General features: G+C 49.6%; 1 protein-coding gene across 3 annotated transcripts in view; it reads left to right on the top strand.

Moving 5' to 3' along the window:
- LOC137528965 (complement component C9-like) overlaps positions 1-15,531 on the top strand; it is a 209,585-nt gene that overhangs the window by 181,665 nt on the left and 12,389 nt on the right. For all 3 annotated transcript variants that reach the window (XM_068250811.1, XM_068250793.1, XM_068250801.1), the window contains exon 10: positions 2,485-2,713. In XM_068250811.1, the coding sequence (XP_068106912.1) occupies positions 2,485-2,713 (229 nt within the window). The remainder of the gene's footprint in view (positions 1-2,484; positions 2,714-15,531) is intronic.

The following is a 15,531-nucleotide window of genomic DNA, read 5'->3' as shown; positions in this document are numbered from 1 at the left end:
ACACTGATGCATGTTTGTGGCAGTAATATGACAAAATGTGGAAAACTTCAAGGGGGCCGAATACTTTTGCAACCCACTGTATGTAATTGTTATTATATTGGTTGGCTTAGTGGCCTTAATTGTTTTTAAACAATAAAAAAATGTACTGCATTAGAGGCAGACAAACCCGTGGGTGTGGTGGTATGGTAACATATATGGCCTACACTTATGGCTCTAGGCCCCACATATGATACTCTCCCCAGGCCCCACGTACTCTAAGGCTGCCTCTGGAAGTAGCATGCAGAGTGATAGGTGACAGGAATAGAGGTGGTTGAATTTGTGAAAATTTGACTTTATAAAAATAGCAAAAAATAGTCAAAGCAGTGAGTTTTGAACCAGTATGATACAATTTGTTGACTAACTTAACCATTTACCGCCATCCTAACGTATTAAAACGTCATGCTTACCGCTATTAACAGCAACATGACGTTTTAATACGTCTCGCATTCCTGCCGCTGCTACCGCCGTGTGTCCGCCGCTACCGCCGCCATTACCGTCGGGATCCCGTGCTGGGTGATTGGGGAAGAGGACCGAACAGTCCTCTACCCAATCGCAGTGCCTGGAGTGAATGGACGTGACCGCGAACAGCGGCTACGTCCATTCACATAAACAGGAAATGTAACAGTTTAATAAAGTGTAAAAAAAAAAAAAAAAGTGAACACGACCTATGAGTGTTCACTAGCGCCATCTTGTGGCCAAAAAGTATATTACACCTACAAAATACATACATTTTCAAGTATATACACATCATTAATAAAATTACACTTCCAACCCTCCCCCCAAAAAAAAACACTTGTAAAAAAAAAAATCAGCTTAAAAAAAATAAATAAATAGTTGCCTTAGGTACTCAGCTTTTTTTATTCTATATTTTATGGGGGAAAATTAATTTTAATTTATTACATAGGGGCTTGTAATTATGGCCAGAACAAACAGAAAAATAACCACTTATATTTCAAAATAATATACTGTCGCCATACATTGTGGTAGGGACATAATCTAAACGGTTTAATTATCGGGACCACTGGGCAAATAAAACGTGTTTGTTTTATCCACAGGAGAATGTTTAATTTTAAAACTATAAAGGCTGAACACTGAGAAATAATGATTTTTTTTCTTTTTTTTCTGTTTTTCTCATTAAAATGCATTTAGAATAAAAAAATTCTTAGCAAAATGTACTATCCACAGAAAGCCTAATTGGTGGCGAAAAAAATGAGGTATAGATCATTTTCTTGTGATAAGTAGTAATAAAGTTATTAGGGAATAAAAGGGAGGAGCGCTGACAACTGAAAATTGCTCTGGTCCGTTAGGATAAAAACCCTTGGGGGTGAACTGGTTAAAACAATTTAAAGAAACCCAGAGGCAGAGCCTAACAGAAAAAAAGATACTTACCTAGGAAGAGGCAAGCCTCTGGATCCTCCAGAAGCTTCCTGAGTCCTTCCCAAGGCCATCGCCGGCGCTGCCCAGGACCCTGTGGAAGATAGCAGCTGCTCTCCCCGTTATGCACGAGTGCAGTTTTACTGTGCCCCTGTGAGTATGGCCACGCCTGCACTTTTGCAGCCATGGCAGATGCAGTACAGCCAAATTCACACACGGCAGGGAGTGTGGCCACGATAACATATCTGACAAACTCTTGTCCACATGCTCCAGTGTTGTAAGCTAGGAAAACACAGGAAGCATTTGGAGTATCTAGAGCAGGGGTCTCAAACTCAATTTACCTGGGGGCCGCAGGAGGCAAAGTCAGGATGAGGCTGGGCCACATAAGGGATTTCACAATCAGCAGCTCCCGAACCTCCCCCCTTCCCCCCCCCCCCTTGCATTGATTTTTATTTTAAAATCAAATTCACACTGAAGCGAACTATTTTGCCTATTTTACCTTATAGTTCGCTTCAGTGCTCCCATTACAAGTAATCCGCCGTGTCCCTGCCGCAAAACGAGGGCTGCAGAGCCCCCAAATCGCCCGGGGGGCAATCCGCGGGCATTTCCTGGAAGGGGCAAAGCTTTCAGCTTCAGCTCTGCCCCTCCTGACGTCAGTCAGTCCTTCACAGAGAGGGGCGGGGAGAGCCGGCGATTGACGTCAGGAGGGGCAGAGCTGAAGCTGAAAGCTCTGCTCCTTTCAGGAAATGCCGGCGGATTGCCCCCCGGGCGATTTGGGGGCTCTGCAGCCCTTGTTTAGTGGCGGGGATGCGGCGGATTACTTGGGAGCACTGAAGCGAACTATATGGAAGCTTTTGCCTGCGAGAGCCACAAAATATTGTATCGAGGGCCGCAAATTGCCTGCGGGCCGCGAGTTTGAGGCCCCTGATCTAGAGGGTTCCCTCTTCCTAGGTAAGTATATACCTATTTTGTTAGGATCAGTCTCAGGTACATTTTAAGGAGTGGGCTTTGAACCCAATATATAGGTCTTTTTCAAACTCATATTTTACTGTTTTCTTTTTATTTCTCCAGTCACAACCTATTTCTACCCTGATCCCACTAGAAATGAAGGATAGTTACAATCTGAGCAAACGCCTGGACAAGGCCATTCAGGATTACATGGATGAATACAGCGCGTGTAAATGCCAGGCATGTAGGAACGGAGGCACGGCAATATTGGTGGACGGCGAATGCTGGTGCAAGTGCCCTCTGCTCTTCGAGGGTCTGGCCTGCGAGAAACAGAAGTCTGAGCTGCATGAAAGTAAGTCATCTGGACTGGCTGTAGAAATATTTTATAAAAGTTGTGTTTTCCCACAAGGGATGTCTCTACTTCTGTACAATTCAAAACTTTATCAAGTATTTTTTGCGCATATTAATGATATATTTTTATAGGGTCAATCCAGTGCATGGTGCTGTACAATTACAGTGGAGGGGAAGTAAGTGACATGACAGGTTCAATCTATCCTGTAAAGCACTGTAGAAAATGTCAGCACTATATAAGGGCACAATAACATTATGCACAGGCTATCAGAGGTGCCTAAACTTTTTCAGCTTGTGAGCTGTTTCGAAAATTACGAATTGAAAAAGATCTACCAGGTATAATCTACAAATGCAAGCCGTAACTGCAGCACAGGCACAGCGACAGTCCATCGGTGATTACCATAAGACACAACTGCAGTACATGCACAGCAGCAGTCCACCAGTGATTACCACAAGCCACACTGGCAACACATGCACAGCCGCAGCCCATCAGTGATTACCACAAGCCACAACTGCAGCACATGCACAGTGGCAGCCAATCAGTGATCACCACAAGCCACAACTGCAGAACATGCACAGCGGCAGTCCATCAGTGATTACCACAAGCCACAACTGCAGCACAGGCACAGCGGAAGTCCATCAGTGATTACCACAAGCCACAACTGCAGCACATGCACAGCAGCAGTCCATCAGTGATTACCACAAGCCAAAACTGCAACACATGCACAGCGGCAGTCCATCAGTGATTACCACAACTGCAGCACATGCACAGCGGCAGTCCATCAGTGATTACCACAAGCCACAACAGCAGCACAGGCACAGCGGCAGTCCATCAGTGATTACCACAAGCCACAACTGCAGCACATGCACAGCGGCAGTCCACCAATGATTACCACAAGCCACAGCTGCAGCACATGCACAGCAGCAGTCCATCAGTGATTACCACAAGCCCCAACTGCAGCAATGCACAGCAGCAGTCTATCAGTGATTACCACAAGCCACAACTGCAGCGCATGCACAGCAGCAGTCCATCAGTGATTACCACAAGCCCCAACTGCAGCAATGCACAGCAGCAGTCCATCAGTGATTACCACAAGCCACAACTGCAGCGCATGCACAGCAGCAGACCATCAGTGATTACCACAAGCCACAACTGCAGCACATGCACAGCAGCAGTCCATCAGTGATTACCACAAGCCCCAGCTGCAGCACATGCACAGTGGCAGTCCATCAGTGATTACCACAAGCCACGACTGCAGCACATGCACAGCAGCAGTCCATCAGTGATTACCACAAGCCACGACTGCAGCACATGCACAGCAGCAGTCCATCAGTGATTACCACAAGCCATAACTGCAGCACATGCACAGCAGCAGTCCATCAGTGATTACCACAAGCCACAACTGCAGCACATGCACAGCAGCAGTCCATCAGTGATTACCACAAGCCACAACTGCAGCACATGCACAGCAGCAGTCCATCAGTGATTACCACAAGCCACAACTGCGGCACATGCACAGCGGCAGTCCATCAGTGATTACCACAAGCTACAACTGCAGCACATGCACAGCGGCAGCCCATCAGTGATTACCACAACTGTAGCACATGCACAGCGGCAGTCCATCAGTGATTACCACAAGCCACAACAGCAGCACAGGCACAGCGGCAGTCCATCAGTGATTACCACAAGCCATAACTGCAGCACATGCACAGCCGCAGCCCATCAGTGATTACCACAAGCCACAACTGCAGCGCATGCACAGCAGCAGTCCATCAGTGATTACCACAAGCCACAACTGCAGCACATGCACAGCAGCAGTCCATCAGTGATTACCACAAGCCCCAGCTGCAGCACATGCACAGTGGCAGTCCATCAGTGATTACCACAAGCCACGACTGCAGCACATGCACAGCAGCAGTCCATCAGTGATTACCACAAGCCACGACTGCAGCACATGCACAGCAGCAGTCCATCAGTGATTACCACAAGCCATAACTGCAGCACATGCACAGCAGCAGTCCATCAGTGATTACCACAAGCCACAACTGCAGCACATGCACAGCAGCAGTCCATCAGTGATTACCACAAGCCAAAACTGCAACACATGCACAGCGGCAGTCCATCAGTGATTACCACAACTGTAGCACATGCACAGCGGCAGTCCATCAGTGACCACAAGCCACAACAGCAGCACAGGCACAGTGGCAGTCCATCAGTGATTACCACAAGCCACAACTGCAGCACATGCACAGCGGCAGTCCATCAGTGATTACCACAAGCCACAACTGCAGCACATGCACAGCGGCAGTCCATCAATGATTACCACAATCCACAGCTGCAGCACATGCACAGCAGCAGTCCATCAGTGATTACCACAAGCCCCAACTGCAGCAATGCTCAGCAGCAGTCCATCAGTGACTACCACAAGCCACAACTGCAGCGCATACACAGCAGCAGTCCATCAGTGATTACCACAAGCCCCAACTGCAGCAATGCACAGCAGCAGTCTATCAGTGATTACCACAAGCCACAACTGCAGCGCATGCACAGCAGCAGTCCATCAGTGATTACCACAAGCCACAACTGCAGCACATGCACAGCAGCAGTCCATCAGTGATTACCACAAGCCCCAGCTGCAGCACATGCACAGTGGCAGTCCATCAGTGATTACCACAAGCCACGACTGCAGCACATGCACAGTAGCACTCCATCAGTGATTACCACAAGCCACGACTGCAGCACATGCACAGCAGCAGTCCATCAGTGATTACCACAAGCCACAACTGCAGCACATGCACAGCAGCAGTCTATCAGTGATTACCACAAGCCACAACTGCAGCACATGCACAGTAGCAGTCCATCAGTGATTACCACAAGCCATAACTGCAGCACATGCACAGCAGCAGTCCATCAGTGATTACCACAAGCCACAACTGCAGCACATGCACAGCGGCAGTCCATCAGTGATTACCACAAGCCACAACTGCAGCACATGCACAGCAGCAGTCCATCAGTGATTACCACAAGCCACAACCACAGCACATGCACAGCAGCAGTCCATCAGTGATTACCACAAGCCAAAACTGCAACACATGCACAGCGGCAGTCCATCAGTGATTACCACAACTGCAGCACATGCACAGCAGCAGTCCATCAGTGATTACCACAAGCCACAACCGCAACACATGCACAGCGGAAGTGCATCAGTGATTACCACAAGCCACAACTGTAACACATGCACAGCGGCAGTCCATCAGTGATTACCACAAGCCACAACTGCAGCACACGCACAGCAGCAGCCCATCAGTGATCCACAAGCCACAACTGCAGCACATGCACAGCGGCAGTCCATCAGTGATTACCACAAGCCACAACCGCAACACATGCACAGCGGAAGTGCATCAGTGATTACCACAAGCCACAACTGTAACACATGCACAGCGACAGCCCATCAGTGATTACCACAAACCACAACTGCAGCACAGGCACAGCCACAGTCCTTCAGTGATTACCACAAGCCACAACTGCAACACATGCACAGCGGAAGTCCATCAGTGATTACCACAAGCCACAACTGCAGCACATGCACAGCGGCAGTCCATCAGTGATTACCACAAGCCACAACTGCAGCACATGCACAGCGGCAGTCCATCAGTGATTACCACAAGCCACACTGCAGCACATGCACAGCGACAGCCCATCAGTGATTACCACAAACCACAACTGCAGCACAGGCACAGCAGCAGTCTATCAGTGATTACCACAAGCCACAACTGCAACGCATGCACAGCGGCAGTCCATCAGTGATTACCACAAGCCACAACTGCTGCATATGCACAGCGGCAGTCCATCAGTGATTACCACAAGCCACAACTGCAGCACATGCACAGCGGCAGTCCATCAGTGATTACCACAAGCCACAACTGCAGCACATGCACAGTGGCAGTCCATCAGTGATTACCACAAGCCACAACTGCAGCACATGCACAGCAACAGTCCATCAGTGATTACCACAAGCCACAACTGCAGCACATGCACAGCAGCAGCCCATCAGTGATTACCACAAGCCACAACTGCAGCACATGCACAGCAGCAGTCCATCAGTGATTACCACAAGCCACAACTGCAGCACATGCACAGCAGCAGTCCATCAGTGATTACCACACGCCACAACTGCAGCACATGCACAGCGGCAGTCCATCAGTGATTGCCACAAGCCCACAACTGCTGCATATACACAGCGGCAGTCCATCAGTGATTACCACAAGTCATAACTGCAGCATATGCACAGCAGCAGCCCATCATTGATTACTACAAGCCACAACTGCAACACATGCACAGCGGCAGTCCATCAGTGATTACCACAAGCCACAACTGCTGCATATGCACAGCGGCAGTCCATCAGTGATTACCACAAGCCACAACTGCAGCACATGCACAGCGGCAGTCCATCAGTGATTACCACAAGCCACAACTGCAGCACATGCACAGCGGCAGTCCATCAGTGATTACCACAAGCCACAACTGCAGCACATGCACAGCAACAGTCCATCAGTGATTACCACAAGCCACAACTGCAGCACATGCACAGCAGCAGCCCATCAGTGATTACCACAAGCCACAACTGCAGCACATGCACAGCAGCAGTCCATCAGTGATTACCACAAGCCACAACTGCAGCACATGCACAGCAGCAGTCCATCAGTGATTACCACAAGCCACAACTGCAGCACATGCACAGCAGCAGTCCATCAGTGATTACCACATGCCACAACTGCAGCACATGCACAGCGACAGTCCATCAGTGATTGCCACAAGCCACAACTGCAGCACATGCACAGCAGCAGCCTAATAGTGATTACCACAAGCCACAACTGCAGCACATGCACAGCGGCAGTCCATCAGTGATTACCACACGCCACAACTGCAGCACATGCACAGCGACAGTCCATCAGTGATTGCCACAAGCCCACAACTGCTGCATATACACAGCGGCAGTCCATCAGTGATTACCACAAGTCATAACTGCAGCATATGCACAGCAGCAGCCCATCATTGATTACTACAAGCCACAATTGCAGCACATGCACAGCAGCAGTCCATCAGTGAATACCACGAGCCACAACTGCAGCACATGCACAGCAGCAGCCCATCAGTGATTACCACAAGCCACAACTGCAGCACATGCACAGCGGCAGTCCATCAGTGATTACCACAAGCTGCCAGTCTGTTAGATGCATATCACAGAGTCCTCCTCACTAAGCCAAATAGAACAGTGAACAGTCACTTCCCTAGTTACAATGTAGCAATACATTGTTTCCTAAGTAGCGTACTCTGTACGCTAATATGATTTTGCTCAGTGGGGACATCTTGTAACCAAATAGTAAAATTACACCTACTCCTTTAGGGAATAAAACAACATAATAATTTCAAAGTCAAGATGACATATTAGTATTAAATAATGAGCTAAAAATTAGTGATGGATCTAAAACTTAAAAATGCACCTTTATTTCCAATTAAAATATTGTCACCATGCATTATACTAGGGATATAATTTTAAAGTTGCAATAGCTGGGACAAATGGCCAAATAAAATGTGTGGATTTTAATTATGGTAGCAGGAATTATTTGAAAACTATAATGGCTGAAAACTGAGAAATAATGATTTTTTCCCCCATTTTTTTCTTATTACTCCCATTATAATGCATTTAGAATAAAATCATTCTTAGCATAATGTACCACCCAAAGAAAGCCTAATTGGTGGAGTAAAAAACAAGGTATAGATCTTTTAGTTGTGACAAGTACTGATAAGGTTATTGGGGAATAAAAGGGAGGAGCGCTGAAATTTAATTCCTCTTGTCCATAAGGTAAAAAATACCCGCCCCCTGTAGGAAGGAGTGACGTGGCACAGCAATGCCTTATGGGAAAATTGTAGCCTCCAGCTTACTCCCCCTCCAGTCCTTCTCACTTCAGTCTTCCTGCCAGGGATGGGCATTCGAGTATGGAAATATTTAAATTTGGAGTGCTAATGAAGGTTAATTAATGCACCTGTGCCCAGAGGATTGGGAGGGATTAACTTACTCAGAAGTCCGGGGATCCTATGTGTGTCACCACTGTAATACGCGTCCTATGGGACACGTTCTACCACTCACTACCGCACCTCGCACTTCCTCTTTCTGCCGGAGGAAAGAAAAGTCACTGGTTTCTACTGGAGAGGAGCTTCATGCGTCCGATTTGACTGATAATTCAAAGACATGTTTACTTTATTCATGTTAAATTCATGTTAAATGTATCGTATATTACCAAAGGAAATCCTCATCTTCGTTACAGTCTCTGCTGTGCTTTCATGTACATATCCAGATATTTATTAAAGGCATCATGACCAAGTGTTTCTGGGCACAGGTCATCCATCCGGATTCCGGATACCTGGGCCCCAATCCCGATAGCTAACGCGGATATCCATGGATATTGTGGATATCCGGATCCGAAATACTGTAACTAAGGAGATTACGTCCTGGAGCCAATCAGAGGGCTCCCAGCAGAAGCCCTAGCAACCAATCACAGAGGGGAACCCTGGCCAGTCCCACTTGACCTCATTGAGCCAATCAGAGGGCTCCCAGCCTAAACCCTGGCACCCAATCACAGAAAGGAACACTGGCCAGGCCCACTGTATAATAAGGAGGGCTGCCATGATGAGACATATCGTCTTAGCTTGCTGAATGCTCACTGAGACACATGCTCCAGTGCTGGTGGCCTAGCAAGGGCTGTACACAGTTATAAACCTAAAGCTGTTCAGTAATTAACCCCTTCACTACTATCACTACACTATTGTTAAATCATTAATTAGCTTGATGTCATTTGTGTGACAGTCAGAGTGTGTGCTGCAGGCAACTGCTATGTGTCTGTGTGTGTGCTGTGCACAGACCAGGCCAGCTGCTGCCTACTGGCCAGCTATTAGCCTTAGGTATAGGTTAGGGATTAGGGGATAGGATTACTGTGTTATTGTGTAGTTAGTACTGTAGTACTGCAGTCAGTGCTAGTAGTTGTTAGAGTAGTAGTACTATTGTGTAGTGATGCTCAAATACCCCTTTTTAAAATTCGAGTTTGGTCGAATTCGAATAGTAAATTATTCGAGGTCAGTCGAATATTCGAGTCGAATAATTTTTACTATTCGATTCGACCTCGGACTTCGAGCTCACTATTCGAGTCGGTATTCGAGCTAACTATTCGAGCTGACTATTCGAATTGGCCTTAAATAGCTTCCAACACTTGTTTTGAGGGTGAATGATGCAAGAAACCTCTTTTTTTCCAAGTAACAACAGCAAGTGATTATGTGGGGATGTTCCTTTAAAAAAAAATGTGGAAAGAGAAGTTGTGTCCTTAATTTTGTTCAGTAGTGTTACTGTATATACTTGTTCTTCTTCTTCTTTATCTTTCTTCTTCTTCTTCTCGATCTTCTTCTTCTATATCTTCTTCTTCTTCTTCTATATCTTCTTCTTCTTCTTCTTCATCTTCATCTTCATCTTCATCTTCATCTTCATCTTCATCTTCATCTTCTTCTTCTTCTTCTTCTTCTTCTTCTTCTTCTTCTTCTTCTTCTTCTTCTTCTTCTTCTTCTTCTTCTTCTTCTTCTTCTTCTTCTTCTTCTTCTTCTTCTTCTTCTTCTTCTTCTTCTTCTTCTTCTTCTTCTTCTTCTTCTTCTTCTTCTTCTTCTTCTTCTTCTTCATCATCATCTTCTTCTTCTTCTTCTTCTTCTTCTTCTTCTTCTTCTTCTTCTTCTTCTTCTTCTTCTTCTTCTTCTTCTTCTTCTTCATCTTCTTCATCATCTTCTTCTTCTTCTTCTTCATCTTCTTCTTCTTCTTCATCTTCTTCTTCTTCATCTTCTTCATCTTCTTCTTCTTTTTCATCTTCTTCTTCATCATCTTCTTCATCTTCTTCTTCATCTTCTTCTTCTTCTTCATCTTCATCTTCTCCTTCCTTTTTAATATCGTCTTCTTCTTCTTCACGTATTTCTCTTTTCAATTTTTTTTTTAAAGAAATGCAGCTATTTTTGAGCGTAACAAATAGCTGGTGGGCGCACGCATGTTGGAAGCGCCATTGTATGTGCTCCCTGGCAGTGGAAACACAAAGACAGCAGGAGGTAAATTCAGCAGCAGGAGGAGGAGGATGAGTGTGTGGCAGCAGGCAGTCAATGAGGCAGGCAGCTCGCCGTGACATAATAGCCCTGGTACCTAGCGGTGATACCAGGGCTGTAAATAAACACAACAGGAGGTCCCAGACAGCGGTCGTGCAGCCCACATTGTGTCCAATACACAACTGGGACAACACAGTTTTCAACCCGGGCACCTCAGAAAAATTAAACCTTTTTTTTTTTTTATGGTTTTTTGGTTTTTGGTTTTGCAACCAATATAGCTATTGTTTGACGTAATAGCTGGTGGCAGAGTGGCAGCAGAAGGTAAATCATCTGTGTACCCTGGCAGTGGGAAACACAGACAGACAGCAGCAGCAGCAGCAGGAGGAGGTATGGAGGAGCAGTGTGAGTGTGGCAGCAGGTAGGCAGCGTGACATAATAGCCATGGTACCTAGCGGTGATACCAGGGCTGTAAATAAACACAACAGGAGGTCCCAGACAGCGGTCGTGCAGCCCACATTGTGTCCAATACACAACTGGGACAACACAGTTTTCAACCCGGGCACCTCAGAAAAATTAAACCTTTTTTTTTTTTTATGGTTTTTTGGTTTTTGGTTTTGCAACCAATATAGCTATTGTTTGACGTAATAGCTGGTGGCAGAGTGGCAGCAGAAGGTAAATCATCTGTGTACCCTGGCAGTGGGAAACACAGACAGACAGCAGCAGCAGGAGGAGGAATGGAGGAGTAGGCGAGCAGCTATTGTTTGACGTAATAGCTGGTGGCAGAGTGGCAGCAGAAGGTAAATCATCTGTGTACCCTGGCAGTGGGAAACACAGACAGACAGCAGCAGCAGCAGCAGGAGGAGGTATGGAGGAGCAGTGTGAGTGTGGCAGCAGGTAGGCAGCGTGACATAATAGCCCTGGTACCTAGCGGTGATACCAGGGCTGTAAATAAACACAACAGGAGGTCCCAGACAGCGGTCGTGCAGCCCACATTGTGTCCAATACACAACTGGGACAACACAGTTTTCAACCCGGGCACCTCAGAAAAATTAAACCTTTTTTTTTTTTTATGGTTTTTTGGTTTTTGGTTTTGCAACCAATATAGCTATTGTTTGACGTAATAGCTGGTGGCAGAGTGGCAGCAGAAGGTAAATCATCTGTGTACCCTGGCAGTGGGAAACACAGACAGACAGCAGCAGCAGGAGGAGGAATGGAGGAGTAGGCGAGCAGCTATTGTTTGACGTAATAGCTGGTGGCAGAGTGGCAGCAGAAGGTAAATCATCTGTGTACCCTGGCAGTGGGAAACACAGACAGACAGCAGCAGCAGCAGCAGGAGGAGGTATGGAGGAGCAGTGTGAGTGTGGCAGCAGGTAGGCAGCGTGACATAATAGCCCTGGTACCTAGCGGTGATACCAGGGCTGTAAATAAACACAACAGGAGGTCCCAGACAGCGGTCGTGCAGCCCACATTGTGTCCAATACACAACTGGGACAACACAGTTTTCAACCCGGGCACCTCAGAAAAATTAAACCTTTTTTTTTTTTATGGTTTTTTGGTTTTTGGTTTTGCAACCAATATAGCTATTGTTTGACGTAATAGCTGGTGGCAGAGTGGCAGCAGAAGGTAAATCATCTGTGTACCCTGGCAGTGGGAAACACAGACAGACAGCAGAAGGGCAGTACACAGCAGCCCACTGTAGGTGTAAAATGTGTGGCTGCAGGTGACGTAATAGTCAAAGTGAACCAGGCTGGCTTAGTGAGCAGGAGCCAGGAGGTGGTAAAGGGTGGTAAGGCACATTAACGATGGTTCCGGCAGCCAGTTCATGTCCCCCTCTCGCCGACAACAGGGGCCAGGAACTCGCCTTCCACCCACGCCTGGTTCATCTTGAGAAACGTCAGTCTGTCCACAGACTTGTGAGACAGACGTGAGCGTTTCTCGGTGACCACGCCACCAGCTGCACTGAAGCAGCGCTCGGACAGCACGCTGGAAGGGGGGCAGGACAGCACTTCCAGGGCGTACTGCGCCAGCTCGCTCCAGATCTCCATGCGCTTGACCCAATACTCCATGGGATCAACAGGGGCATCGCTGTCAAGCCCGCTGTACGACCCCATGTAGTCAGCCACCATGCGGGTCAGGCGCTGGCTGTGACCGGAGGAGGATGCTGCTGCATGCATCTCCTCTCTAGTCACTGCTGCCGGAGCCTCTACAGTCCTGTAGAGCTCGTGGCTGAGAGACAGCAGGTCTGTGGGGCGCTTGCTGCTGCTGGATGCAGGCACCTGCTGCTGCCTCTGTGCTGGCTGCTGGACAGTGGGGGTGGAAGGCTGGGGGAAGGCTTCCTCCAAGCGCTCAACAAGGGCCTGCTGCAAGCTCCTTATTTGTTGCGCTGGGTCTCCTCCTGCAGGCGGCAGGAACTGGCTCAACTTCCCCTTGAGGCGTGGGTCCAACATCATGCTGATCCAGATGTCCTCCCTCTGCTTCATCTGGATCACCCTGGGGTCCCTGCGCAGGCACGTCAGCATGTGCGCTGCCATTGGGAAGAGGCGGGCCACGTCTGCTGGCACATCGACGTCAGTGCTGTCCTCATCCTCCTCCTCTGCCGCCTCATCCTCTCTCCACCCCCGCACCAACTCAGCTGCGCTGTGCTGATCCCCCTCATCAGCTGCCAGGTCAGGGACCTCCACCAAGTCCTCCTCCTCCTCCCCCTCAGAGGTGGACTGCGCAGCTGGTTGCCGCTCCTGCTGGTCCAAGGCTGCCGCTCCCTGTTCCAGCAAAGCATCGAGGGCCCTGTTCAGCAGAGAAACCAGGGGCACCCACTCGCAGACCATAGCATGGTCCCTGCTCACCATGTTTGTGGCCTGCAGGAAGGGAGCCAGCACTAAGCACACCTGCTGCATGTGCCTCCAGTCATCATCGGGGACGATGGACGGGATGTTGCTGGTCTTGTCCCTTCTCTGAGCTGCGGAAACAGTGGCCAGGGCAAGGTACTGTTTGACAGCGCGCCTCTGTTCAACCAGACGCTCCAACATCGCCAGGGTGGAGTTCCAGCGAGTCGGAACGTCAAGGATCAGCCGATGGCGTGGCAGATCCAGCTCCTTTTGCACGTCTTCCAGGCTCGCACAGGCTGCAGCCGAGCGCCGGAAGTGACGCACAACATTCCTTGCCGTTTCCAGCAGTTCGCCCATCCCCTGGTAGGTGCGCAGGAACTTCTGCACCACCAGGTTCAGCACGTGGGCAAGACAGGGGATGTGGGTCAGGTTTCCCCTGTCTATTGCGGCAACCAGATTGGCCCCATTGTCGGCCACCACCTCTCCGACTCTGAGGCCTCTGGGGGTCAGCCAAATCCTCTCCTGCTCCTGGAGTTTGGCCAACACATGGGTTGCCGTCAGCTTGGTCTTCCCAAGGCTGACCAAGTGCAGCAGCGCTTGGCAGTGGCGGGCCTTCACGCTGCTGCTGAGGCGGGGGGTTTGGCCAGGTGTGCCGGAGGATGGCAGAGGATCGGAGGAACCTGCTGCAGTTCCCCTGAGCCTGCGGGGTGGCACCAGCCACTGTGTTGCTGCTGCTGCTGTGGCCGCTGCTGCTCTCCCATCCTCACCCCCTTCCACCAAGCTGTCCCGAAGCGGCTGCTCCAGGAGTCCATGGTGACGTGGACCCTTTCACCAACCGCGTGCGCCAGCCCTCGCTCCACATTGGCCATCACAAAGCGGTGCAGTGCAGGAATGGCCTTGCGGGCAAAGAAGTGTCTGCTGGGGAGCTGCCAGTCTGGGGCTGCGCAAGCAAGCAGCGCACGAATGTCGCTCCCCTCCTGCACGAGCGTGTACGGCAGGAGTTGGGAGCACATGGCCCGTGCCAGCAAGCCGTTCAGCTGCCGCACGCGACGGCTGCTGGGAGGCAGAGCCCTAACCACCCCCTGGAAGGACTCGCTCAAAAGGCTCTGGCGTGGCCTTTTGCTGACACGGGAATCAGCAGACACAGCAGAGGAGGCCACTGAGGACTGGCTGCCAGAACAGGCCTCAGTGTCGGCGGCAGGAGTTGCAGAGGGGGGAGGAGCAGTGCGTTTCCGCACTCCTGCTGGTGCTGCTGGAGGAGCAGGAGGGCGGGTGGCTGCTGTTGCTGCTGCTGCTGCTGAAGGCTGTGCAGTGATGGGTGTGGTGCCACTGCCAGCAGCAGATGCCTTCAGCCTCTGGAACTCCTCATGCTGGTGGAAATGTTTAGCCGCAAGGTGGTTGATGAGCGAGCTGGTGCTGAACTTTAAGGGGTCTGCACCTCTGCTCAACTTCCGCTGACAGTGGTTGCAAGTGGCGTACTTGCTGTACACAGTGGGCATGGTGAAAAACCGCCAGATTGGTGACAGAAACTTCCCCCTACGGCATGGAAGCGCTGCTGCCTGTCTCCCTGTGGTGGTTGGGGGGGGGGCTTGGGTGCGGCTGGGGGTGGTACTGGCTGATGCTGCTGCTGCTGAGCCTGAGACACCAGCAGGCTGTGGGACGCTGCCAATGCTTGCAATGATGCGCCTCCTTGCAAGGCCCACAAGCGCATCCTCCTCCTCCTCCTCAGAGCTGCTGAGGACGACATCCCCTGGAGGTGGTGGCACCCAGTCTCTGTCTGTCACCGGGTCATCATCATCCTCCCCCTCCTGAAACATGTCCTGCTGGGATGAGGACCCCCCAAACTCCTCTCCTGATGCA

The sequence above is a fragment of the Hyperolius riggenbachi genome, chromosome 1 (genome assembly GCF_040937935.1).
Source record: "Hyperolius riggenbachi isolate aHypRig1 chromosome 1, aHypRig1.pri, whole genome shotgun sequence".
In the NCBI taxonomy this organism is placed as follows: Eukaryota; Metazoa; Chordata; class Amphibia; order Anura; family Hyperoliidae; genus Hyperolius; species Hyperolius riggenbachi.
Note: the sequence above shows the minus strand (reverse complement) of the source record. Positions and strands in the feature narration are given on the sequence as shown.